At 42.0% G+C, this 25,389-nt stretch overlaps 1 protein-coding gene across 1 annotated transcript in view; it reads left to right on the plus strand.

Annotated features, from left to right (window-relative positions):
- The first annotated feature begins 363 nt into the window (after positions 1-363).
- The window catches only part of syt6b (synaptotagmin VIb), a 46,083-nt gene continuing 21,057 nt past the window's right edge, over positions 364-25,389 (plus strand). The window contains exon 1 of the mRNA XM_065000721.1: positions 364-496. Coding sequence (XP_064856793.1) covers positions 364-496 — 133 coding nt within the window. The remainder of the gene's footprint in view (positions 497-25,389) is intronic.

The following is a 25,389-nucleotide window of genomic DNA, read 5'->3' on the forward strand; positions in this document are numbered from 1 at the left end:
CTTTTCTCAGCATGCATATGGTATGATGCAACACTCCTGCTCTGGGAATACCTGGGGGGTCCCACTGCTTCATTAAGACCCCTCCCACACACTCTCTTTTACGCACACACACACACCCACAAAGACACACATACTGACACTGACTGGCTGTACATCCAGGAGCCTGAGAGGCAAAGAGAGAGCAAGAATAAGAGGAGAGCGGGAAGTTGCATCTATTTTTTCATGCAGCACCATCACCATCCCTCTTCTGCCTTAGCTTTTCCTCCACTTTACTTCTCAGGTCCTGGCTGAGAGCTAAAGACTGTGTGGGACTCAGGCTCACAGAGGAGAATGAGTTCTGCGGAGGAGAGAGAGGACCATGATATGTACTGTGAGAAGGCGGTAGCCCTCATCATTGACCTCTGTCTGGACGACAGCCCACTGTTGCAGCCCAATACCTGCCAGGACTTCATCACACTGCTAGCCACCAACCAGAACCCAAACTCTGCAGGGTCAGGTATGCTCAAAAGCCCAACAAACAGCCTCCCTCCCTCCGGCCTTGACTTTTTGTTTGTGTTGTGTTGTGTTGTGAGTGACTGTATTAAACATGGCCACTGATATGTTTGTGTGTTGTGACTCATATGACGTGTTGAACATACTAACTGCTATGTTTTGGTTAGTGGTCCATTGCAGGTAATTTATCATTCCTTTCCGACAGGATATTCACCTGGGGATACTCAGAGGTTGGCTAAGTTGGCTAATTGAGCTAAGGTACTTTGTTCGACTTAATTACTTCTCTCTGCAATATGGCAGGAAAGTAAAGTTGAATCTGTCAGTTGCGAGGGTGATTTATTTAAAGAAAATGCACAGTTGTTGAAATCGAAAAGATATGTTCCTTGAAAGATAGTCTATAATCCTGGAATGAAAAAAAAAAAATGGAAATATTTTTTGACAGATAATGTATTTCCCCAGGGAAATAGATGACATGAAATTGAATTGAATTGATGAAATATGTTTTTTCTATCATATAGTTTACTATGGGCTTGATGTCATACTGTTCCTTGATGGCAGATTAACTTTTGATGACCCCTGTAACCCTTTCCTCTAGTCTGAATGGAAAAGTGGGCATCTCAGAATCAGATATTATGGAATAGCCGGAGAAATCTCTCTGCCGGTTTTCAATGCTGGAGTCTCTTGTGATTTATAAGTTAAGACAGAGTCATGTTAATGAGAGGATACCATACAGCAAGTCTCAGAATCTGATTGTCACTCCGAATTTAGTCACTGGCGAAATCACACGAACCACTCAGTGCCAACAGTGTCCAGCACCGAACCATAGGGGTCACCAAATGCCACCACGTTACTAGTAAACAAACAGGAATCACTCTTGTCAGACAACGATTCCAAACCAAATCTGTTTTTCTCTATCAAATTTTCCTGTGTGTGTTTCTCAGACATGCGGGGGAGATAATCTGGAAATCCTCTCTGTGCCATAATTATATCCTGTATCCTAGTATCATAAAATAGGATGTTTCCCTGAACTAAGCTTAGGGTCACTTTTTCCCTACAACACACTTATCCTATTCAACTCTAGGAAGCCTTTTATGACATGGGAAAACTGACTGACTAGCATTACCCCGTTTAGTCATCATGGGAGTTGCCTTGCCTTGCTTTTCCCTTTACACAATATTGGTGTAAATATATATATTCACATTGGTGTCCGGTTCCAAATGATGCCACAAACACACAGACATTCTCACTCTCTTTGCTCTCTCTGTCAGCTGTGGGCTCTGCAGTGCTGCTCTGTCTTAACCATGGGGTTTATGGGCAGGTAATTGAAGTGGCATTAGCTCACGCTGATAGTGCTCCAATTAAAGAGCTGTGCTGTGTCTGTGAAAGTGAGCGCCCGCAGCTCAGCCAGGAAGAGACCAGGGTGCACCGGTCCACAGGTAGTAATACCACATGAATAGAAGACTGCCACTGCGTCCCCAAATGCCCCTGCAGAATGCTGTACACCGGCTGTCAAAATCCAAAGGTTACAGATTTGGAGTGGCAGTTGGGGATGTCAGAGTTGGATGTAGATGAACTAAACTGGCTGCTTCAGTTTGTTCTGCTCCCCCCACACACACACACTCTGTTAGCATCTGTGAGGAGAGTCTACTTGGTATTAATAGGTTACCAAAAACCATTCAGCAATTTTATTTGACAATGGGGGAAAGTAGTATTAGCATAGGTAGTGTAGTACAAGTAGTGCTATGAAGCAGACTAACTCTGTACAATGTCACATCAAAAGGAAAGATGGCTGTGGTCCATGTGCTTGTTCATTTTCTATTTCTGCTGTGCGCCACATGCATGTTGAATGAGCAGAAGCTGTGAGGATTACAGGGATTCTATCATGGCGCTGTCTGTCTCCTCTCACCCAAAGGTCACCATGATAACCCAGGCTGTTCTCTCTCTCTCTCTCTCTCTCTCTCTCTGATTACGTCTACATCTCTCTCTGTCCTTGTTTTAAAAGTCTTCGATATAGAGCCAGTTTGGATGAATAGACTTTATACATCTTGGTGTAGATCAAATCCAATTCCCGCTAAAGCACGTCTTCTCAATAATTCAGATTGTTCAATAATGTGATAATTAATTAATGGTAATATGCTTTCCGGTATCTTATGAGGATCTGTATTATGTTCTATTGCATTAGCTGTTATAGCAGTGAAATTAGGTCATGGTGTGATCCAGCGTTAGGAGCATTAGTTCAATCACTTCCTGTCTCTGAGGAGGGATAACCAAGAGCAGAGACCGAGGGCAATGGAGGAGAAAAGAGGCCTGGGTTTATATGAAAACTGTTATGGACGACGAGAAGGAACGAAATACAAATCCTACAGAAGGTAGGAGGAGGGATAAACATCCGCCCTCTTATCAGAACATCTCTGCACCGCCACTGCTTTTCTTTAGTTTTCCCATTCTGGTTGTAAAACGCGTCTGGAAACAGAAGATATCACAGATGACTGGAGTGTCACATCTAGAGGATGCTGTAGCTGCAGAGCTGTGCAGTGTGGTCCCTACCACTGCCATTGCTGCTGCAATATGTTACCATGAATAAATAAAGCAGCTGGGCTGAGAGTACGATAGCAGAGAAAATAGCATTCATACAGCGTGTACAGGTCGTGGGAGACTGTTGTGGAGTAGTCTAGTCTCTGTAATGCATGGGGGATTATTAAAGTGAAGTTAGGCAGCAGGCCTATTGAGCCACATATAAATAATTCAGCTGACTGAGGCTCTGCTTGCAAGTCATGTCAATGGCATGGATTGTATGGCTCACACCTGGTTGGGCACCCTAAGCCGATAGTTAGCTACTTTTGTATTCCCGGTATGGATTTTAGAGGGGCTTTGGTTGAGGTGACACAAAAGCCCAGTGGGTAAAAGCCCACTTACAGAATGTGATTTTTTAAAAGCCTGTACACTAAAGGATTGTGTGGAGTGTCAGTATAAATGCTTTACTATTAATGCTGAATTATAGCTGAGCACTGGGAGAAATGAGCTGGCAGCCAAGTGGATTGTTGTTTTGCTACCCAAAATGCTAGGCTTTGATATCATACCTTGTGTTGTGAATGTGATGATCAAGGAAAATGCTGAATGCTTTACAGGAAGGGATGGGGATGTGTAATTCTGACAGAGAAAGAATTACACATCCCCATCCCTTTCCCTGTAAGCATTACATTTCTGATTTTAAATTTAGTAATTTAGCAGATGCTCTTATCCAGAGCAAGTTAGTGCCTTATTCTTAAGATAGCTAAGTGGGACAACCACATCACAGGCATAGTAAATTTTTCCTCAATAAAGTCATTACACATCCCTATCCCTTCCTGTAAGCATTCAGCATTTTCCTTGATCATCACATGTGTAATGCTGACAGGAAGGGATGTGTAATGCTGACAGGAAGGGATGTGTAATGCTTACAGGAAGGGATGTGTAATGCTGACAGGAAGGGATGTGGATGTGTAATGCTGACAGGAAGGGATGTGTAATGCTGACATGAAGGGATGTGGATGTATAATGCTGACAGGAAGGGATGTGTAATGCTGACAGGAAGGGATGCGGATGTGTAATGCTGACAGGAAGGGATGTGTAATGCTTACAGGAAGGGATGTGTAATGCTGACAGGAAGGGATATGTAATGCTGACAGGAAGGAATGGGGATGTGTAATGCTCAGAGGAAGGGATGCGGATGTTTAATGCTTACAGGAAGGGATGTGTAATGCTGACAGGAAGGGATGTGTAATGCTTACAGGAAGGGATGTGTAATGCTGACAGGAAGGGATATGTAATGCTGACAGGAAGGGATGGGGATGTGTAATGCTCAGAGGAAGGGATGGGGATGTGTAATGTTGACAGGAAGGGATGCGGATGTGTAATGCTGACAGGAAGGGATGTGTAATGCTGACAGGAAGGGATGTGTAATGCTTACAGGAAGGGATGTGTAATGATGACAGGAAGGGATGCGGATGTGTAATGCTGACAGGAAGGGATGTGTAATGCTGACAGGAAGGGATGTGGATGTATAATGCTGACAGGAAGGGATGTGTAATGCTTACAGGAAGGGATGTGGATGTATAATGCTGACAGGAAGGGATGTGTAATGCTTACAGGAAGGGATGTGTAATGCTGACAGGAAGGGATATGTAATGCTGACAGGAAGGGACGGGGATGTGTAATGCTCAGAGGAAGGGATGCGGATGTTTAATGCTTACAGGAAGGGATGTGTAATGCTGACAGGAAGGGATGCGGATGTGTAATGCTGACAGGAAGGGATGTGTAATGCTTACAGGAAGGGATATGTAATGCTGACAGGAAGGGATGGGGATGTGTAATGCTCAGAGGAAGGGATGCGGATGTTTAATGCTTACAGGAAGGGATGTGTAATGCTGACAGGAAGGGATGGGGACGTGTAATGCTGACAGGAAGGGATGTGGAAATGCAGACGCGTGGACAAGATGCAATGGGGATTTGTACATGGACACACCACACCTTGACAGGAAGGGATGTACCAAAGGGATGTGTAATGCTCAGAGGAAGGGATGGGGATGTGTAATGCTCAGAGGAAGGGATGGGGATGTGTAATGCTCAGAGGAAGGGATGGGGATGTGTAATGTTGACAGGAAGGGGTGCGGATGTGTAATGCTGACAGGAAGGGATGTGTAATGCTTACAGGAAGGGATGTGTAATGCTGACAGGAAGGGATGGGGATGTGTAATGCTCAGAGGAAGGGATGGGGATGTGTAATGCTCAGAGGAAGGGATGGGGATGTGTAATACTCAGAGGAAGGGATGGGGATGTGTAATGCTCAGAGGAAGGGATGTGGATGTGCCATGCTTACTTTAGCATCAAGATGAGGACTGTCATATGAGTATATCAGATATCAGATATGCCTATGCTCAGATATCCACACTGGCCAGGGAGTTCTGTGTCATTGTGAGTGCATTATGTCTCACAAACAGATCTGTAATGAGAATGAGACAACAGTGCTTAGTATTCACCGGCGAGACCTTTGAAGTATCTTAGCCCTGATGACCGCATTTTTTTTTTTTTACATTGCTCCAAATGTACAGGAAAATATTGTGCTTGCTTTGTTTTTATTTTATTTTTTACACCATTTAGGACCTGAGGCTATCTTTGGGAAGAAAGCAAAAGGACAATTGAAGAAAAGCCTGAGACCAGCCGGTCGGTCTCAGAGGTAAATTGAGTAATAAGCCTTTCTGGTGGAAGGCGAAGGAGGGATGGAGCGAGCGAGAGAGAGAGGAAGCGAAGAAAGAGGGGGAAAGACTAGGGAAGGGACAGAAGATGAGAGGAAGGGGGTGTGTGGGGCAGGGTGGAGGAGGTACAACCAAATTGACTGATATCAGAAATCAAATTTTCGGCCTAGGGCTGCATGGCAAATGCTTCTCTGACATTTTATCCTTGATTGTGTTAAATTTCTCTTCTGCTAAGCTGCAGCAGATGGAGGTTAACATGGCTCATAGACATTGTCGAGTCTGTGGAGGAGATGAGGATTCTGACACTTTTATTGCCTCTCAAAAGCCAGCCAGCTCAATAAGAGAGAGAAAATATTTCCCAGAGTGTTTTCATCAACTGCTAAGTGTGTGGGGAAACGAACGGTTTAGGTTTTGCACTCATCTATGTTATACAAGAGTTACATTGTTATAATGAGGAGGGTTGTTGTAACTTTAAAATCTATTGTGTCAAATCTATATTTGTACATATATAAAACTTAAGTAGCCTAGTGTTGAAAGGATTCCTGTTGTTGACATTTGAAATTGGTTGTAAATATCCTGATTTTAAATACTGTGGAATCAATATGACATTTACTGTGGTTTCCTAGCTAATCGTGTTATTCGTTTCCCTGAAAAATGCAATGCTCGACAATGGAGATACCCTTCCAGACAGAACTTACTAGATTTCAACTGGACATATTCCTATCAACTGACTTATTTCCTATCTATGACCATGTGCTACTGGCCAATTAGGGCTGTATTGCTGTGGGGGTGGGGATGACTTGGTAACCAAAGCATACATTCTAATGAAGCCTGGATATTCTACTAGAAACTGACACATGTATACTGCATCATGTTCATATTCATTAATGCACACAGTAGAAAACGTTAACAGCAACCTAATGAATACGACCCAGAGGCCTCTAATAGACACATTTCCTAGAGCCTGCTCAGCAGCGAACATGGCTCACAGATACATGAACACGATCAATACGAGCCTTGAACCTCGGGTCAATACATGTCATGATATAACACAATCTCACACTCAATACAAGCAAATACGTATATTATTGAACATAAATGTGACATATTAGGTAACTTCCCTTAGTCTCTCCCAAGGTGACCCTCAATGATGTGTGTATAATGATCCCGAAGGGAAGCATGTGTTGTATTCCCAGTAGTGATGCAACAGCCTTGTCAGTGGTTATATTATTGGAAATCGTAGAGAGGAGGGGAAACGGAAGGGGATGGGGGAAAGTCCAACCCACTGACTAAAATAATACAATTAAAGACAGTAAAAAATCAAGAACAGTGGAAACTGAGGAGTCATGGTTGGAGAAATGAAAGTCACCTTCTATGGAGGGATTTCAGTGCCAACAGAAATTGTATTTGAATTCCATCATTTTGAAAATGCACACATTTTTTCATTGAATTCATAAATTGAACTTGTATTTCATGATTTCAAACTGAATTGAATGAATATTGCATTCATTTTAAAATGCAATTTCTATTTAATTTAATATTTAAATTCAATATTTACTATATATTCAATTTCAATATGTTAGACATTGCATTATCTGTGTATCAAGTTTACAAACTATAATTTTGTAACGAGTGCGCTGAGAGTCGGGAAGCAAGTTTATATAAATGTCATATATTCAACTTCAGATTCCGTTTTCAAATTCAGTTCTCTAAATTCAGATTCAAAACCAGAGACAACATCCTTACCAGCAAGGCAGAGCCGCATTTGCCCCAGTAGATTGGAATCTGGTGTGGCACCACCACACCACTTTCAAAGCAGCAGCATCGGATGCGTTTGCCAGACATATTCAATATTCATATTCATTTGTCAGACATATTCACATATTCATATGTCATAGAAAAATGTAAAAAAATATATATAACATGTTTTGTAAAGGAAAAGAAAGCAGGCATTTCTTATTTGACACGTTGACATACCTTCCCCAATTTCAGCCCATTTGCCTTTGTTTTGTTTTGTGAATACAACCCTGTCCCTGGGATTTCAAGCGGTAAACCCCACACTCACTGTGGTGGGTTCATTTGTCAGTCACAGTGCTATAATAGCTACAGCCTACGGAGCCTCATCAACCCTGCCTTTCAACAACTACGTTTGGTTGCACAAGCACCTCATTGTTTGACTTGGTTTCTTTCTTTGCTCACGCTCCTCTCCTGCCTACCTGGTTTCCTGCCTCATGAGAGAGAAAACACACATTTAATGGAAAACAAGGTATGTCAGTAAAAGCAGTTAATAAAAGCAATTTAGTCGTCCTCTAGAACTAGCTAGAATGATCTAATCTATAGCTAGCTAACAAAACTACTAATGTTAGCTTTAGTAGCCTAGCTAGATAGCTAACATTAACTAGCTAGTTTGATGCGAACATGCGGCAGGCAGCTAACGTTAATAATTTAGTCTCACTGAATAAATGTGTTTGTCACAGGATATAGAAAATTAAACAATCTGTTGCTGCTACCCAAGGCCAAGGGGTACTGAAGTTCCTGAATGGTTAGACAGCCAGTTTGTTAGTCTAGTAATGTTGGCATATTATTTTATTTCAACTGCAAGTCTTAAAAGTTTTTTTTTAAACTACAAATTCCACCACAGAGCAGTCTACACAGACAATATGAACACATTTGTCCAGCCAAAAGAGATGGATGGATAATGCAGAACAAGAGAATTGATGTGGCACCATAACTTTCACAAATACAGAGACTGGTAGCCATTATGGCGTCAGTCTTTTTTAACTAGCTAGTTCATTGTGACACCTACTGATATACAGTGCCTTCAGAATGTATTCTTACCCCTTGACTTATTCAACATTTTGTTGTGTTATAGCCTGAATTCAAAATGGTTTAAATATATATATTTTTTGTCACCCATCTACACACAATACCCCATAATGGCACAATGAAAACATGTTTTAAATGTTTTTCATAAATTTCTTGAAAATTAAATAGAGAAATATCAAATTTACATAAGTATTCACACCCTTAAGTCAATACTTGAAAATACAGTATGGGTTTTACAGGCAATCTGCTCCTACAGTGAGTGCCAGGGAACCAACCTCTGGTGGGCCAGGTGAACAACAGTGCTTTTATGACTTAGACATTAAAACTTTGTTACAAAGTCTACTGTGTATAGTGTTAAATGTAATAATTAATAATTGCAGGAGAGCACTGTAATCAGATGAACAAATAATAGGTTTCACGCCATAAATTCAAATACTTTTTTACATTGAAACCTGTCCGTCTTTTTGATTTTTCAAAGTCCACAGCTTAACATTGTGTATAAAGTGAAATTAATATTTAAAGACATTGTGACCATTCTCTGCATAACGCTCAGCCCTGCTATAGTAGTTCACTAAACTACTAAACTACAGAGTATGTTGTCCATTGAAGTTGTTGTCTCTGGCTCTTTTGCCACATCACCTTTGAACTTCGGGTGCCACCTCTGCATTAAAGAATGGTAGAAGAGAACAGATAAAATCAAACGCTCTCTGTGTTAAACAGGTTTCTGGCGGTTTCTGAAGCCAATGTGGCATGTTGAATTTATTTTCTTCCTATGAATTTGGCTCTAGAGTTTGAACTGTTTGGGCTATAAGCTATTATGACCCCTTTCCTGAAAGCCAAGACTCTGGAACGTGGTCGTGACCCCCTCTATGGTGCTTACAGGACACTAAGCACACGTTAAAAGGGAGTGTGACAAACACTGCAATTTGGCCCCCATAAGAATATACAGTAGTTGAATAGCCCTGTCACAGAATAGCTTTTCCTCTCCCTATTTATTTATTGCTCTTGTGACTGACTGGGTTCACACCAGGTCTCCTGCATGTCACAATACTGTGTTAGCCCACTTAGCTACAGCCTATAGAGATGAGTTCAGGAAGTTAATGTGAAGGATGACACGTTGCTTGCTTAGCGAGTATCGCTTCCCCCTGATTCAGCTCATACCGAGACTCGAACTCAGGACCTCTGCCTCGCAAATTCACGTGACTACCCTACTGAAACATTCCAACCAACTGCGCTATTGAAAAAAAGCCTTCTTCAATTTCGCAAGGGGCAACACTTCAGGCTGACGAGTGAGTTTCATAGATTCCCATCTGCTACATTCACCCCGAAACTCACTCCACAGCAGCCCTGGCATTTGAGCTGAGTGCAACTCAAACTCAGGACCTCTGCCTCAAAAACACACGTGACCGCCCTCCTGAAGCGTTCCAACCCATCACACTTTAAAAAAATTAATTCTTCAATTGCGCAAGGGGCGAAACATCAGGCTGAGGAGTGAATTTCACATATTCCCATCTGCTACACAAGTCTTCAAGATCCAGCAAGGTTACTCATCAAAAGAGTGTGGTTTGGTGAGTCATGCTTACGTGATGAGAACCTTGCCTGAGACCTGAAGACATCATTATAAAGGTAGCATGTGACTGACTGGGTTAAGACTTTTTTTTTAGCCTGCTGAGCTAAAGCCTAGGCATTGGTTCTGTGACTTGGATGAGTCTCTTCGAGGATGAGGTCAAAGTGGGGTGAAGTGTAACACAGGTGGTTCGGGGACCACGCTTGCATGATGAGTAACTTCTCAGAGACCTGAACATTTGCATTGTCTGGCGCATAGGAGACATGGGTTAGAACCCCATCAGTCAAACTAACACGTCTTCAGGTCGCTCATCACATGAATGGATCACAAAGCCACCTGTGTTGCGCTCTCATTAAATGGGGTGCACAGATCCTTCTGCTTCTGTTTGCCACAGAAAGGGTTGTTATGCAGTAGGCCTGATTTAGAACCCAGTCAGTTATATTGGTGCCGTGATCTCTGAGTAAGAGGTCAAAGGGGGGTGAAATGTAACTGAGGTCCACGCTCTTTTGATGAGTAACCTTGCTGGAGACTTGAAGACGTCTCCCACTGGGCGCAGACATCAGTTTAACATCTAGTTTTGATATACATTTGGTTGAGTTGTAAACTAACTTGAATTCAACATGAAATCAACAACTGTCACGGTTTTCATATGGTGAAGGAGAGACGGACCAAACTGCAGCGTGTCGATTGCGATTCATCTTTTACAAACGTAAAACACGACAAAACACTAACACTACAAAACAATAAATAAACGAAACGAAACCGAAAACAGCCTATACATGTGTCTACTAACCTCTAACAAGGACATCAAGACACTCAGGACAATCACCCACAATACAACCAAAGAATATGGCTGCCTAAATATGGTTCCCAATCAGAGACAACGATAAACACCTGCCTCTGATTGAGAACCACTTCAGACAACCATAGACTTTCCTAGAACACCCTACTAAGCTACAATCCCACTAACATACACACCAAAACCCCCAGACAAAACACACCACAATACAAAAACTCTATGCCACACCCTGGCCTGACCCAATACATGAAGAAAAACACAAAATACTTAGACCAGGGCGTGACAACAACAACAAATCTCCATATCATTGGATTTAGTTTAAAAGCTGGGTGTAAAAAAGACGAAATGCCCTTAAGTTAATTACTTTTTGCAAATTCAATCAGTTTTCCAAGTTGTTGCAACATCATCATATTGATTTGATTGGTTGAAATGACTTGGAACAACTTTGATTCAACCAGTTTTTGCCCAGTGGGCTGTTAGCTTCCTGGACTAATCCCTATGGGCTTTAGCTAAGTGGGCTTACACAGTCTTGTGACATGCATGTGACCCGGTTTGAACCCAGTCAGTCACAAGAGAAAGATGAATTAGTGAGTGAAAAAGCTATCCTTAGAAGGGCTATGACAGAGCTATTCAACTCTTTTCTTATAGGGGTCAAGTTGTGAGGTTTGTCACACTCCATTGTAAACATGTCCTTTGAGCATCATGGAGGGGAATAGAAGGCACAACCATGTTCCAGAGAGTCATAGCTTTCAGGAAGGAGAAAATAGTTTATAGCCCAAACAAATTCATAGGAAGAAAATACTGTTTAAGACGGAGAGCCTTTGATTCTATCGGTTCTCTTCTACCATTCCTTGCTGGCAAAGCACCAGGATGTTGTCTCTGGTTTTGAAACGGAATTTAGAGAACTGAATTAGAACACTGAATCTGAATACACAGACAATGAATGCAATATCTACCATATTGAAACTGAATATATACATATTGAATATAAAACTGAATGCAATATTCATTACATTCAATTTCAAATAATGAAATACAAGGTCAATTTATGAATTCAATTAATACAAAATATGAAATTCAAATTCAATGTCCTAATGCAAATTCAAAATGATGGAATTCACTGTTGACACTGAAATCTCTCCATAATTTCCCCTGTGGTAGTTGATGCCCTCCAAATACAGTACTGTATCTTTGCACCACCTTCCATCTCTGCGGGAAAGATTTGGTTTATAACACAGACCACGATGCTCGGAAACAAAGATCACAGCAACAATGCGGGTTCTCTGGGTACCAATTCAAAGACACTTCCTCCTCTCATCCGATCAATCAGTATTCTGTGGACATGCTTTGTCTGTAATCTGTGTGCTGAGCCTGAGTGAGCCACCTCCTTTCCATCCCACTCCCTCTTTGTGTTACATGAACTCTCTTTATAGTCCACTTGGCTGCATGAGAGAATGGATGGGGGTTTAACCTTTACTGCAGTGGATGAGCCCCTTAAGCAGTGAGGCTGTGGGAAACCAGGATTTTCTTAATGAGGTGTGTTGTGTCAGTGTAGGTCTGGCTACTGAGTCACTGGAGATCCATAATTACGTTCAATCATGGCAGTCATTGGCACTGCTCAACTCAGATGAATACATCAAGCCCTTTATTTCCACTTTCTATTTAGGTTCCATCTATGGCTAAACTTGGGTTACTGGCAGTAAATTCACTAGATATCTCGCTGAGCCTAAGGGAGTGAGTGTAATGACTTGTACCTGGCCTAACAATGAGTTACAGTACAAGACACATTAACCATAGGTCCTCCAAAGGATCCTTATTCTGCTTATTTCAGCCATTATCATTAAACACCAAGCCCTGAGGTTATTGCAATCAGAAGTTGCCTTTTCTTCAAGTAGATTTCTGTTAACCCCTGTGTAGCCTTCTCAGGCCGAAGGCCAAGTGACACAGATTGCCAATTAAAATCCCATAGTTGTATTTTCTTCCACATTCTACTATCAGCCATCTGGATCGACCCAGCATAAGAAAGCCTGGGACATGTAAACGAGTATATGCATAATTACACATTGATTTACATCAAAATAAGCCTTCTCGTCCAAGATCCCCGCAGGGAGGTACATCAGGTTGAAACTACAGCTCAGCACGAGCCACGACCTTCATCTGCCAGATAGCTAGATACTCGGCTTCTCTCTCTGTGAGACTGGCTTTAGGTGCAATGCATCACTTTTTCACTCTGGCAGGCAGATATTAGTCACTTCACAGCAGCAATCATGTCTCACCTCGAGATCTGTGTGAGATTTAGGCTCAGGCTCGAGGTGAGAAACTAACAGCCGCAGCTGGGAAGAACATAGGGAAGCATAAAGGTGAATACCTTTTTTCTTTTTCGTCAGAGTATAGGCAAACATAATCAAACAGTGTTTCATTACACTAATACACCTTTATAGTGAAATTGGCCAAATACATTAAAGTAACTGTCAAGTGTTTCCAGATTTCTATGAAATATGACCTAGAATTAATTACAATATGAGTGAAATGTTTTTCCTTCTAAATTTTTTAAAATTAAGTATGTTAAAAAGCAGCTTTTCTAGATGGCGGGATTTACCAATTTCTCTTATTGGGCGGGTCAATTGTTTAAAGATGAACGTATTACCAAAATCCTGTACCTTTTTCAAAGTTTGCCCTTTCCTATTCTCATAGTTTTTTCTCTCCAAACAACTGAACAGGAAGGTCTCCTCATTTCTGTGGAACTGTAAATCCTTATGCAGACCATATTCAGAAGGTGGGCTTACTCTACCTGACTTCCAGGTGTATTACTGGGCCTCTCAGTTAAAGAGAGTGTGGGTATGACAAGATACAAGAGCAAATTCACGCTCTTGGAGACAGAGGAATCGTGTATATCCCCTGATTCATTGGCATCTATACCTTGTATTAGCCCACCTAATGCTTTGAAAGGTCTCACAGGTAATCCTTTAATTAAAAACACTCTAAACATATTGACTGAAGTCCTTAAACAAACAGGAGGGCATAGATCTATATATGAACAAACACATTTCTATAATAACCCCATCTTATCCAAAGCCCTGAGAGATGGTACTATATTTGTATGGTTCAGCAAAATAATTAAAACTTTTGGTCATCTGTATAGAGATGGTTCACTTTTATCCTTCCAACAACTGATAAACTGTGGCTGGAGAGGAAAGGGGTTAGAAAGGTTGTCCTTCGTACCTCAGTTGGTAGAGCATGGCTCTTGTGAAACCAGGGTAGTAGGTTCGATTCCTGTGGCCACCCATATGTAAAATGACTGTAAGATGCTTTTGATAAAACTGCCTGCTAAATGGCATATTATAAAAGGTTTCATTTTGTACATGTACTCTGGTCTTCAAGCTCTGATGGGGAATGGTGAAGCTCTGAAGACTTGCATAAAGTGGCATGATGACCTTGGTCTCATTTTTGAGGCTGAGAAATTTGAAAATCTCTTTTTAGATGCTCAGCGTCTTTCATTTAACACAAGGCACAAGTTGATGCAATTCAATATTTTACATAGGGTATACTTTACACTAGAGAGAGAAAGTCTATATATTCCAAATTTTGCCCAAGGAGTAAAACAGGGGTGGGCACCCTTTATGCATATGTTTTTGTCCTGCCCCGAACAAGGCAATTACTGAGAAGACATCATTCAGATCTTATCACAGGTCACTAATATGACTGTACCACAAGATCCTTCCCTTATTCTTCTTGGAGATGACCCCATTCGACCAGTTAATATTGGTAACAAAACAAGATCTATTAAACTGGCAGTCATTGCAGCCAATAAATGCACAGCTTTTAAATGGAAGAGTAACACTTCGCCAAACAAACAGATGTGGCTAAAATAACTAACTTTCTATATTCTGAAAAAATAACGTACAATTTATGTAATAAACCCTTTGCATTTCTTGACGTCTGGGGGGACTTTAATTAGTTTTCAGAGCCTTCAGCCCCACCTGAGCTGCCTCATTATTATTACCATTATAATTATTCACGATTGTATTTTTAGTATTATATTTTTGTTTTTTTGGTTGAAAAATGTATTTACTAGCATTGGATGTGTTGGACATTCTGTTTCATTTTTGTTTTTGTTAATCATTGAAACTAATACTGGGTGAGGGGACAGAGAGGGGTGTTCATGGGATGGGGAGGGAAGGGTTGTGTATGATGTGCTCCCATGTAGCCAGTTGTTTTGTGTATGTGGGGAATAACTGGGCATTTTCTGATTGTTATGCTTTGCTGATGATTGTTAAATTGTAAAAATAAAATAACAAATATACCCCAACAACAGAATGACCGGCAAATACCGGTCACTAAAAAGTAAAGTACAGATACCCCAAAAAACAACTTAGGTATTATTCTAAAGTATTTTTACTTAAGTACTTTGCACCACTCCTGGACGGGTACTGTAAGAGAGAGCAGCAGATGAAGTCTTCCAACCATGTGTCTACTGCATGCTGACGCAAAAAGAACTGACGACATCAGTTCATCTGTTGTGGATCCCAATGAAGCATGACACTCTCTGCCACCTTCCCATCTCACTCTACTCCCTGATAACTGTTGTGGATCCCAATGAAGCATGACACTCTCTCCCACCTTCCCATCTCACTCTACTCCCTGATAACTGTTGTGGGTCATCAGCTGGCTGCCCTCAGATGGTGAACAGTGTACATTTACATCTCCACAACACGCAGAGAAAGGCAGGCAGAGCCAGAGCAGGAAGATTGCATGGCAGTGGAACCTACTAGTGTACATAACAATAACTGCAGAAGACTAAAGAATGAAGGCTGCTGCTCAGAAGCATGTCAATGCCATATTACACGCTTCACAGACCATACTATATACATGTTCCGCACGCACAGTGTCCCCATTGGTTCATCTAATCATTGCTGATTATATAAGCATGTGTATACAATTGATACGGTCATTATCTTTTTTGCTCTCCTCCAAGTTGCTCCCTGTTTCTGTGCTTGATGATTTTCTCCTCCTCCTTCCAGTTTTTTTTAATAGCCCTGGTGTAATATCCGAGGCACCCTTTCACGGATGTGTTTGATATTCATGAGGATATTTCATTAGTGTGCATGCACTCCAACATATGCACCTTTCTCTTTTGTTAGACTCTTTCTCTTTAGGACATCAAAGGAATGAACATGTGTTTTTCCTGCTCACCACATAATAAGAAAATAACCAAATATATGCAATGCATATAACAAGGGAGCCAGTGCATATGTAATGACCACGTGGATCAGTTGTATGGGTTATTTATTAAACGCTTGTAACTGCTCTCTAGGCTTGGCTGAAGTACCTGCCCCTGGGCAGTTGCAATAGGCTATACATACAGAATCTAGGACTGTACACTGGATGGCTGGCTGGTTGGTTGGCTGACTGTATGGCTCACAGCTCCATAGAAACGGGGTCCCAGTAGAAACAGGGTCATTCGGGTGTGGAGGCAGGGGAGGAAGAGCATCCTCTGAGAAAGAGAGAGAGAGAGAGAGAGGCAGCAAGAGAGGCAACGCGAGAGACAGAGTGAGAGTGAGAGAGGCAGAGAGAGAAACAAAGAGACAGAGAGAGAGGCAAAGTGAGAGAGAGAGGGGGGGTGAGAGAGGCAGAGTGAGAAAGAAAGAGACAGAGAGAGAGGTAAAGTGAGAGAGAGAGAGTCATAGCTCTTGTACAGAGATTCAAAGAGGGAGATAGAGGAGAGTGTTCATCACCGGTGAGTGCTAATCACTGTAACTTTGCATGATATTAGCTGTTTGTCGATGTACTATTATAACACTGTTGCTATATTAGGGGGAATTAGTAGAACGACTGGGTAAAAATGTGATTTAAAAATGGAAACAGGACAATTTAGGACTTTGAAGAACCACAGGGTAAGCAGTTTTAGTCCGTCCTTTCTCACTGTTGCCCCTGTCGTGTGTTGCCCCTGATGTGCTCCTGTTGTTCCCCAGTGAGAGTCAAGAAATTCAAAAAAATAAAAATATCTTCATACTTCAAATGTGACAAAGAAACAGTAAGATTTTTTTTTTCTGTGTTCCTTTTCAAACTCTTTGATGTTTTGCTTTTAAACATCTGTAAGCAAAGCATTACTGGTGTAGTGTACTGTGAGAAGTCCATATGGTATCATCTTACGCACTGTGTTTGTATTGATCTCACTGTACTGAACTGTGTCTCAATCCATTACCCTTCAAGGGCATTAAACATATTGCAGTCTGATGAGCAATTGCTACATTGCTGCTCAAGGGCTGCTTAGAGCGAGACGATTGCATGTCATGTGTGTGTGTCGAGTTCATTCACAATCACAGCACTGCAGTCAGTCGGCATGGGTCTGGCTCCAACCCACTCATCAATGAACCTCCAGATGAACACATCAGCCCCAGTGGGATCTATGTGCTGTGCAAACACTATCGCAAACACACAAACCCACATTCAAAATTCATATTCTCAGTGAATGCAGCAACTCTACATGCAGGAGTCTGTGAGTGTTTATCTGGCTGTCAACAGCTGTGGAGGCTCCGACCCTGCTCACTGGTGCAATCACAGCATCACATCACTGGCAATCAGCACCACTCAGGCCACACTGTCTGATGAATAATGATGACCCTGTGACATGTTGCTGACCGGGGTCTCATGGTGGTGACCTGACTGGCTAACATGGCTGTTGGGCCGTGGTTCTGTTTAGTGTTTACACACTCGGGGTGCAGCTAGAAGCAGCTGCTGATCTGTCTTTTAGGCGGAAGAAAGATTATGGGATTATATATGCAGATGTAGGATCTTAATTTGATCACCCTGTCGCAGGATAACTTTTCTGCAATGCAGGAAATGTCAAACTTGCAGTGTATTTGAGGTCTAAAAAGGCTTCTGAAGTTTCTAATTTCCACTTTGAAATGTCAGACTTTATTTTCCCTTAATAAAAATGTATCAATCCCTACAGAAAATGTCCATTCATTATAATCCACATTTCCTGTTGCAGCAGGGTCATTGTCCTGCTCTAACAGTAAGTCTCACTCTTAGATAACAGTACATCTAAATGAACTGACAGTGTCATGTTGAGTTGTGTTTTTCTTAAAGCTGTCAAGATGACTTTCTGCATCTGGTTGACTGTCTGCACACACCTGGTGTAGTTCACGCACCTGAGGTTTTACACACTGATTAAGACACTATTATGCTGATCAAAATGTTGCTCCTTGATCAATAACTTTTTCCGCTCAGATCAATCAATGGGATGTTGTCAAGAAATAACCAAAGTCATGACCTCCTGTCCACCTCTGTCATCACTGATGGCAAAAGCCATAGATCAGTGAGGGCCATGTAATTGTCCAATAGTGTGGCTTATAATCAGCATGGTGTCTTATGATATGTTTACGGATTAAGCCATCTAAAGGGAAGCGTGTGATGTCCGATTTATGGCAAGGTTTATGTAACACCTGCCGACTAGGGTTACATAAAATGTCTCAACTACCAGACTACGACAGTTCCCGTTTAATGGGGGGGGGGGGCCTCAACCAGGACATAAGACACAGATTTCTGAAAGGCCACCTATTGAGCTGGGTCATGAGCAATGCAAAGGAACAGACAACACTATAAAAAATATACAGTTATTTTCTTTCAGTTATAACAGTTAAAACCAATTGGCCATGTTCGGTTTCAACTTTGCCAGTATAAATAACAGTCAATGATACATATCCGGGGGGTGGCTTACGCAATATTCAAGACATTTATAATACCTAGGACTACAATGGCGTTACTGTCACTTTAAGCTTCAAGAGCTAAAATGGGTGGATATTGGTGTGAGGAGGGAGGTCAGTTCTAAGGGAAGTGTATCACTGCAATGGGAAGCAGAGGGCAGGCGGGGAGAGATACGATGAGGGTTGGTTCAATAACTAGCATAGCTAATGCAGACTGTGTTCCCTTATTCAACCCTAAAATTGCCACGAGCATATCGGCCTGTTGTTTCCTGTACACACATCGTTGAAGAATGGGATCTAACACAAACAACACAGAGAGATAAACCAATAACATTTCAGGAAGTGATATAACAGTAGCCATCCTCTCAGAACAGAGAGTGCTTCAATGGACAAAAGGAACACTTCAAGGAAGAGATAGACAAAAAGCATAGGGAAGGGTCTATACAATCAAAATAAAATAAAATTGTATTTGTCACATGCGCCGAATACAACAGGTGTAGGTAGACCTTACAGTGAAATGCTTACTTTACAAACCCTTAACCGACAATGCCGTTTTAAGAAAAAAAAATAATAAATAAATAAATAATTAAAGAGCAGCAGTAAAATAACAGTAGCGAGGCTATATACATGGGGTACCGGTACAGAGTCAATGTGCGGGGGCACCGGTTAGTCGAGGTAATTGAGGTAATATATAAATGCTGTACCATGTAGGTAGAGTTATTAAAGAGACTATGCACAGATAATGAACAGAGAGTAGCAGCAGCAAAAAAGAGGGTAGCCATTTGATTAGATGTTCAGGAGTCTTATGGTTTGGGGGTAGAAGTTTTGTTGTGCCCTCTTCACGACTGTCTTGGTGTGCTTGGACAATGTTAGTCTGTTGGTGATGTGGACACCAAGGAACTTGAAACTCTCAACCTGCTCAACTACCCCCCCCCCTCCCCCGTTAATGAGATTGGAGAAGTGCTCGGTCCTCCTTTGTAGTCCACAATCATCTCCTTTGTCTTGATCACGTTGAGGGAGAGGTTGGTGTCCTTGCACCACACGGTCAGGTCTCTGACCTCCTCCTTATAGGCTGTCTCGTCTTTGTCGTGATCAGGCCTACCACTGTTGTGTCAGCGGCAAACTTAATGATGGTGTTGGAGTCGTGCCTGGCCGTGCAGTCATGAGTGACAGGGAGAACAGGAGGGTACTGAGCACGCACCCCTGAGGGGCCCCAGTGTTGAGGATCAGCGTGGCAGATGTGTTGTTACCTACCTTTACCACCTTGGGGTGACCCGTCAGGAAATCCAGGATCTAGTTGCAGAGGGAGGTGTTCAGTCCCAGGGTCCTTTGCTTAGTGATGAGCTTTGAGGGCACTATGGTATTGAACGCTGTAGTCAATGAATAGCATTCTCACATAGGTGTTCCTTTTTTCCAGGTGTGAAAGGGCAGTGTGAAGTGCAATAGAGATTGCATAATCTGCGGTATGCAAATTGGAGTGGGTCTAGGGTTTCTGGGATAAGGGGGTTGATGTGAGCCATGACCAGCCTTTCAAATCACTTCATGGCTACAGACGTGAGTGCTACGGCTCGGTAGTCATCCAGGCAGATTACCTTAGTGTTCTTGGGCACAGGGACTATGGTAGTCTGCTTAAAACATGTAGGTTTTAAAGACTCAGACAGGGAGAGGTTGAAAATATCAGTGAAGACACTACCTAGTTGGTCAGTGCATGTTCAGAGTACACGTCCTTGTTATCCGTCTGGTCCTGCAGCCTTGTGTATGTTGACCTGTTTAAAGGTATTACTCACATCGGCTACGGAGAGCGTGATCACACAGTCATCTGGAACAGCTGATGCTCTCTTGCATGTTTCAGTGTTACTTGCCTCGAAGTAAGCATAGAAGTCATTTAGCCTGCTTGGTAGGCTCGTGTCACTGGGCAGCTCTTGGGTGTGCTTCCCTTTGTAGTCTGTAAGCCCTGCCACATCCGACGAGCATTGGAGCCGTTGTAGTACGATTCGATCTTAGTCCTGTATTGACGCTTTGCCTGTTTGACGGTTCGTCGGAGGTTATAGCGGGATTTCTTATAAGCTTCCGGGTTAGAGTCCCGCTCCTTGAAAGCGTCAGCTCTACCCTTTAGCTCAGTGTTGCCTGTAATCCATGGCTTCTGGTTGGGGTATGTATGTACAGTCACTGTGGGGGCGATGTCATCGATGTACTTATTGATTAAACCAGTGACTGATGTGGTGTACTCCTCAATGCCATCGGAAGAATCCCGGAACATATTCAAGTCTGTGCTAGCAAAACAGTCCTGTAGCTTAGCATCTGCTTTATCTGACCATTTTTTTTGACCGAGTCACTGCTGCTTCCTGCTTTAATGTTTGGCTTGTAAGCAGGAATCAGGAGGATATAATTATAATGGTCATATTTGCCAAATGGAGGGCGAGGGAGAGCTTTGAACGCGTCTCTATGTGTGGAGTAAAGGTTGTATAGAGTTTTTTTCCCTTTGGTTGTACATTTAACATGCTGATAGAAATGAAGTAAAACGGATTCAAGTTTCCCTGCATTAAAGTCCCCGGCCACTAGGAGCGCCGCCTCTGGATGAAAGTTTTCCTGTTTGCTTATGGCGGAATACAGCTCATTGAGTGTGGTCTTAGTGCCAGCATCAGTCTGTGGTGGTTTGTAGACAGCTATGAAAAATACAGATGAAAATTCTCGAGGTAGATAGTGTGGGCTACAGCTTATCATCTTTCTCCTGCGAATGACGGGGATGAGGGCCTCGTCGGGTGTCTGGAGTAAATCCCTCTCATCCGATTCATTAAAGAAAAATGATTAGTCCAATTCAAGGTGAGTAGTCGCTGTTCTGATGTCCAGAAGCTCTTTTCGGTCATAAGAGATGGTAGCAGCAACATTATGTACAAAATAAGATACAAACAATGAGAATAAACAAAGAAAATAGAACGGTTGGTTAAGAGCCAATTAAACAGCAGCCATCCTCTCCGGCGCAATTATCTGATATTGATCGGTGCAATCCAAAAGATCTTTCATTGCGCTTCAAGAGCTTTCATGTGCAAGGGCAAATGCCAATACAATTGGTTAATGCACTCGCGTGCCCAATGCTTTGTAGCTTAAGACTTCGCAAGACTCCTCGTCATGTTTTATGCATAACCTACTGATCTGAAGGGCCCCTGCAACTAATGCCATAACAGCATATTGATATGGTCTGCAGTGACTTGTGCGTTTCCTTTGGACCTGTGTGCCTTGTGACAGCTACCACTCCAGATCAGGCCCCGGTAACATCTGATTTATTTGACATTGTGGTCAATGTAACGCGATTAGGATTATATTGGAGATTTATATTGGAGACTTTTTGATGCCGCAGGAAGCACTTTGGGTATTTACGATGGGCACGCAAATGCATTAACCAATTGTAATTGTATTTGCCTTTGCACATGAAAGCTCTTGAGGTGCAATAAAAGTGCATCTGGATTGCACCGATCAATACCAGGCAACCACTCATACAACCCGTCAGGGCATGAATAAAATTGGTCAGTGCAGAGGTAATATGCCTCTAGCATCCCCCAGGCACTGGGCAGATCCACACAGAGTAAGTCTGATTCCCAAATGGCACCCTTTTCCCTACAGCCTATAGTGCACTGCTTTTGACCAGAGCCCTATGGTTGCAGAGTAAGACTGGATCTATTTTGCATCAAACCTGGCAGCCTGAGCCTTGGTCAAGTGAGCCATGGTCGTCTTCACATTCAAGATCCAGTCATCCAAGCATTGGGTTGGTTTATTAAAGTCAGCATTTGTGGGACAAAATCCTTTTTGACACAATAGATTGGGCATGACTGTGACGGTCATGCAAACTCATGCATTGTGCCGACCAGATAGAATGAGCTATACTCTCTATCTGTCAGTCTTGTCAGGATATTTGCCACTGTTGCTCTTTTGAGTTGTAGGATTTTGTTTAGCCTCAAGTGATGAATGACTTTCTAAAAAAGAGCTACACAAATTGATTTGATTGATTGGTTCGGATGTCACTCACCCCAATTGTCCAGGTAATGACGAATGAAATGATGATGGCTGATTAATGGATGGAGAAACATAGAGGAGATGGAAAGCCACCAGAAGCAGGATTGGTCACGTTAGCTCTCAGCAACCTAAAACAACGTTTTTTATAAGAGACATGAATCTATGCTCTCGTCTAATTAACTTTATAAATCAGGTTTGGCTGTTTTGGCTGCAGGGGATGATCACTCCATTTGTTATCCACTTAAACTGTCAGTCATCCAGAACCCTGAGAGAGGAGGACATATTGAATGGTTTTCAACAAAAGGATGTCTCGCAAATCCTTCTTCTAGGGGCAATTCTTGGTTTAATTCACATGGTTTGATTCTCAAACACTCACGCCCTAACTGACGTCTGTGAATAACTTGACGTTTCCCCAAAGAGATCTCCTTTTGTTTCCTTTTATAACAGTCTGTGGTCAGATTTAGGGATATTTGCTCAGCCGAACGCTCTTATTGGCTACCTCTCGGCATTTTCTCTTCAGAGTGACTGTCCATCAAAACCAGCAAGCCTGGCCTTTCTCTGTCTTATCTCCTGTCCACACTCTCCTCAGTCTCCAGCCCAACAAATTCTAATCTAATCTACTTTCACACACAGAAGAAAGAGACAGGATCCTCAAAGTGCCCCCCTGCTGTTGTGTGTGTGCCTCAATGATCCTGCTTGTTTATGTAGCAAAGGGATTGGAGACAATGCCGTGGGGTGCTCGGGGGTTTTCACATAATGATTTGTATTTCAAATCAAATCAAAGTTTATTTGTCACATGCGCCGAATACAACAGGTGTAGACCTTACAGTGAAATGTTTACTTACAGGCTCTAACCAATAGTGCCAAAAAGGTGTTAGGTGAACAATAGGTAAGTAAAGAAATAAAACAACAGTAAAAGGACAGGCTATATACAGTAGCGAGGCTATAAAAGTAGCGAGGCTACATACAGACACTGGTTAGTCAGGCTGATTGAGGTAGTATGTACATGTAGATATGGTTAAAGTGACTATGCATATATGATGAACAGAGAGTAGCAGTAGCGTAAAAGAGGGGGTGGTGGGTGGTGGGACACAATTCAGATAGCCCGGTTAGCCAATGTGTGGGAGCACTGGTTGGTCGGCCCAATTGAGGTAGTATGCACATGAATGTATAGTTAAAGTGACAATGTATATATGATAAACAGAGAGTAGCAGCAGCATAAAAAGAGGGGTTGGGGGTGTTTGGGGGGAGGGGCACACAATGCAAATAGTCCGGATAGCCATTTGATTACCTGTTCAGGAGTCTTATGGCTTGGGGGTAAAAACTGTTGAGAAGCCTTTTTGTCCTAGACTTGGCACTCCGGTACCGCTTGCCATGCGGTAGTAGACAGAACAATCTATGACTGGGGTGGCTGGGGTCTTTGACAATTTTTAGGGCCTTCCTCTGACACCGCCTGGTGTAGAGGTCCTAGATGGCAGGCAGCTTAGCCCCAGTGATGTACTGGGCCGTTTGTAATAGGTTCCAGAATCCTCCTGGCTGGCTAAGCTCTTATTTGGCTGGGAGGAGAGTTCAAGACGTGGAACATATTTTGTCCCACATTATCATCCTTTGGGTGGCTCAACCAATTACGGAAATTAATAGCTGAAAACTAACTCTGGAGTTGACAACTGCATTTTGGCGTGTGTGTGTTAAACCGACTTAATCTCAATTTCAAATCATTTCAGTGTAACATATAAGTACCTTACTGCGATTGTTTTCAATTAAAATTGTCTAAGATTTAGCAAGAGCAATTTTCAAGCAAGAATTTTACTTTTACTTTCTGGGATTGGTCTGAGTGGGTAAGGGAAAACTGAAAACTACTGTAGCTGTTGGCAGAGGTTTGGAACTCTTATTGGTCTATTACCTAAATTACCGCCTGGTGATTTCAGCAGGCAGACCTAAACTCCATCCCATCAAAACAGGCTGAAATTTCAGACAGTCTTTTCAAACAGCTCTTACACCAAAAGGGCAGTATCAACATTTGAACAATTTCACAGTATTATTCCAACCTGATGGTGTGGAAATATATTGTATATTAAACACAACAAAATCACGTTTTGGACTGCACTGGGCCTTTAATATTTCCCATACCTCTTTTTAAAATTCTATTAAAATGCAGCATTCTGAGCATTGTTATTATCCTGAGACAAATGTAAAATGAAAAGGTAATTTTCATTGGATTGCATAAAAATTTACATTGGCACCCTCTGAATTGTAAAAACAAATCTTTCTCAAAAGTGGCATTCTGATTTTACCATTTTGTTTATTCACACACACACACACAAAGTCGTAAGTTTACATACACTTAGGTTGGCGTCGTTTAAACTAGTTTTTCAACCACTCCACAAATTTCTTGTTATAAAACTATACTTTTGGCAAGTCGCTTAGGACATCTACTTTGTGCATGACACAAGTAATGTTCCAATAATTGTTTACAGACAGATTTAATTTATAATTCAATGTATCACAATTCCAGTGGGTCAGAAGTTTACATACACTAAGTTGACTCTGCCTTTAAACAGCTTGGAAAATTCCACAAAATTATGTTATGGCTTTAGAAGCAAGCATCTGATAGGCTAATTGACATCAATTGAGTCAATTGGAGGTGTACCTGTGGGTGTATTTCAAGGGCTACCTTCAAACTCAGTGTCTCTTTGCTTGACATCATGGGAAAATCAAAAGAAATAAGCCAAGACCTCAGAAAAGAAATTG

The sequence above is a fragment of the Oncorhynchus nerka genome, linkage group LG15 (genome assembly GCF_034236695.1).
Source record: "Oncorhynchus nerka isolate Pitt River linkage group LG15, Oner_Uvic_2.0, whole genome shotgun sequence".
NCBI classification, from domain to species: domain Eukaryota; kingdom Metazoa; phylum Chordata; class Actinopteri; order Salmoniformes; family Salmonidae; genus Oncorhynchus; species Oncorhynchus nerka.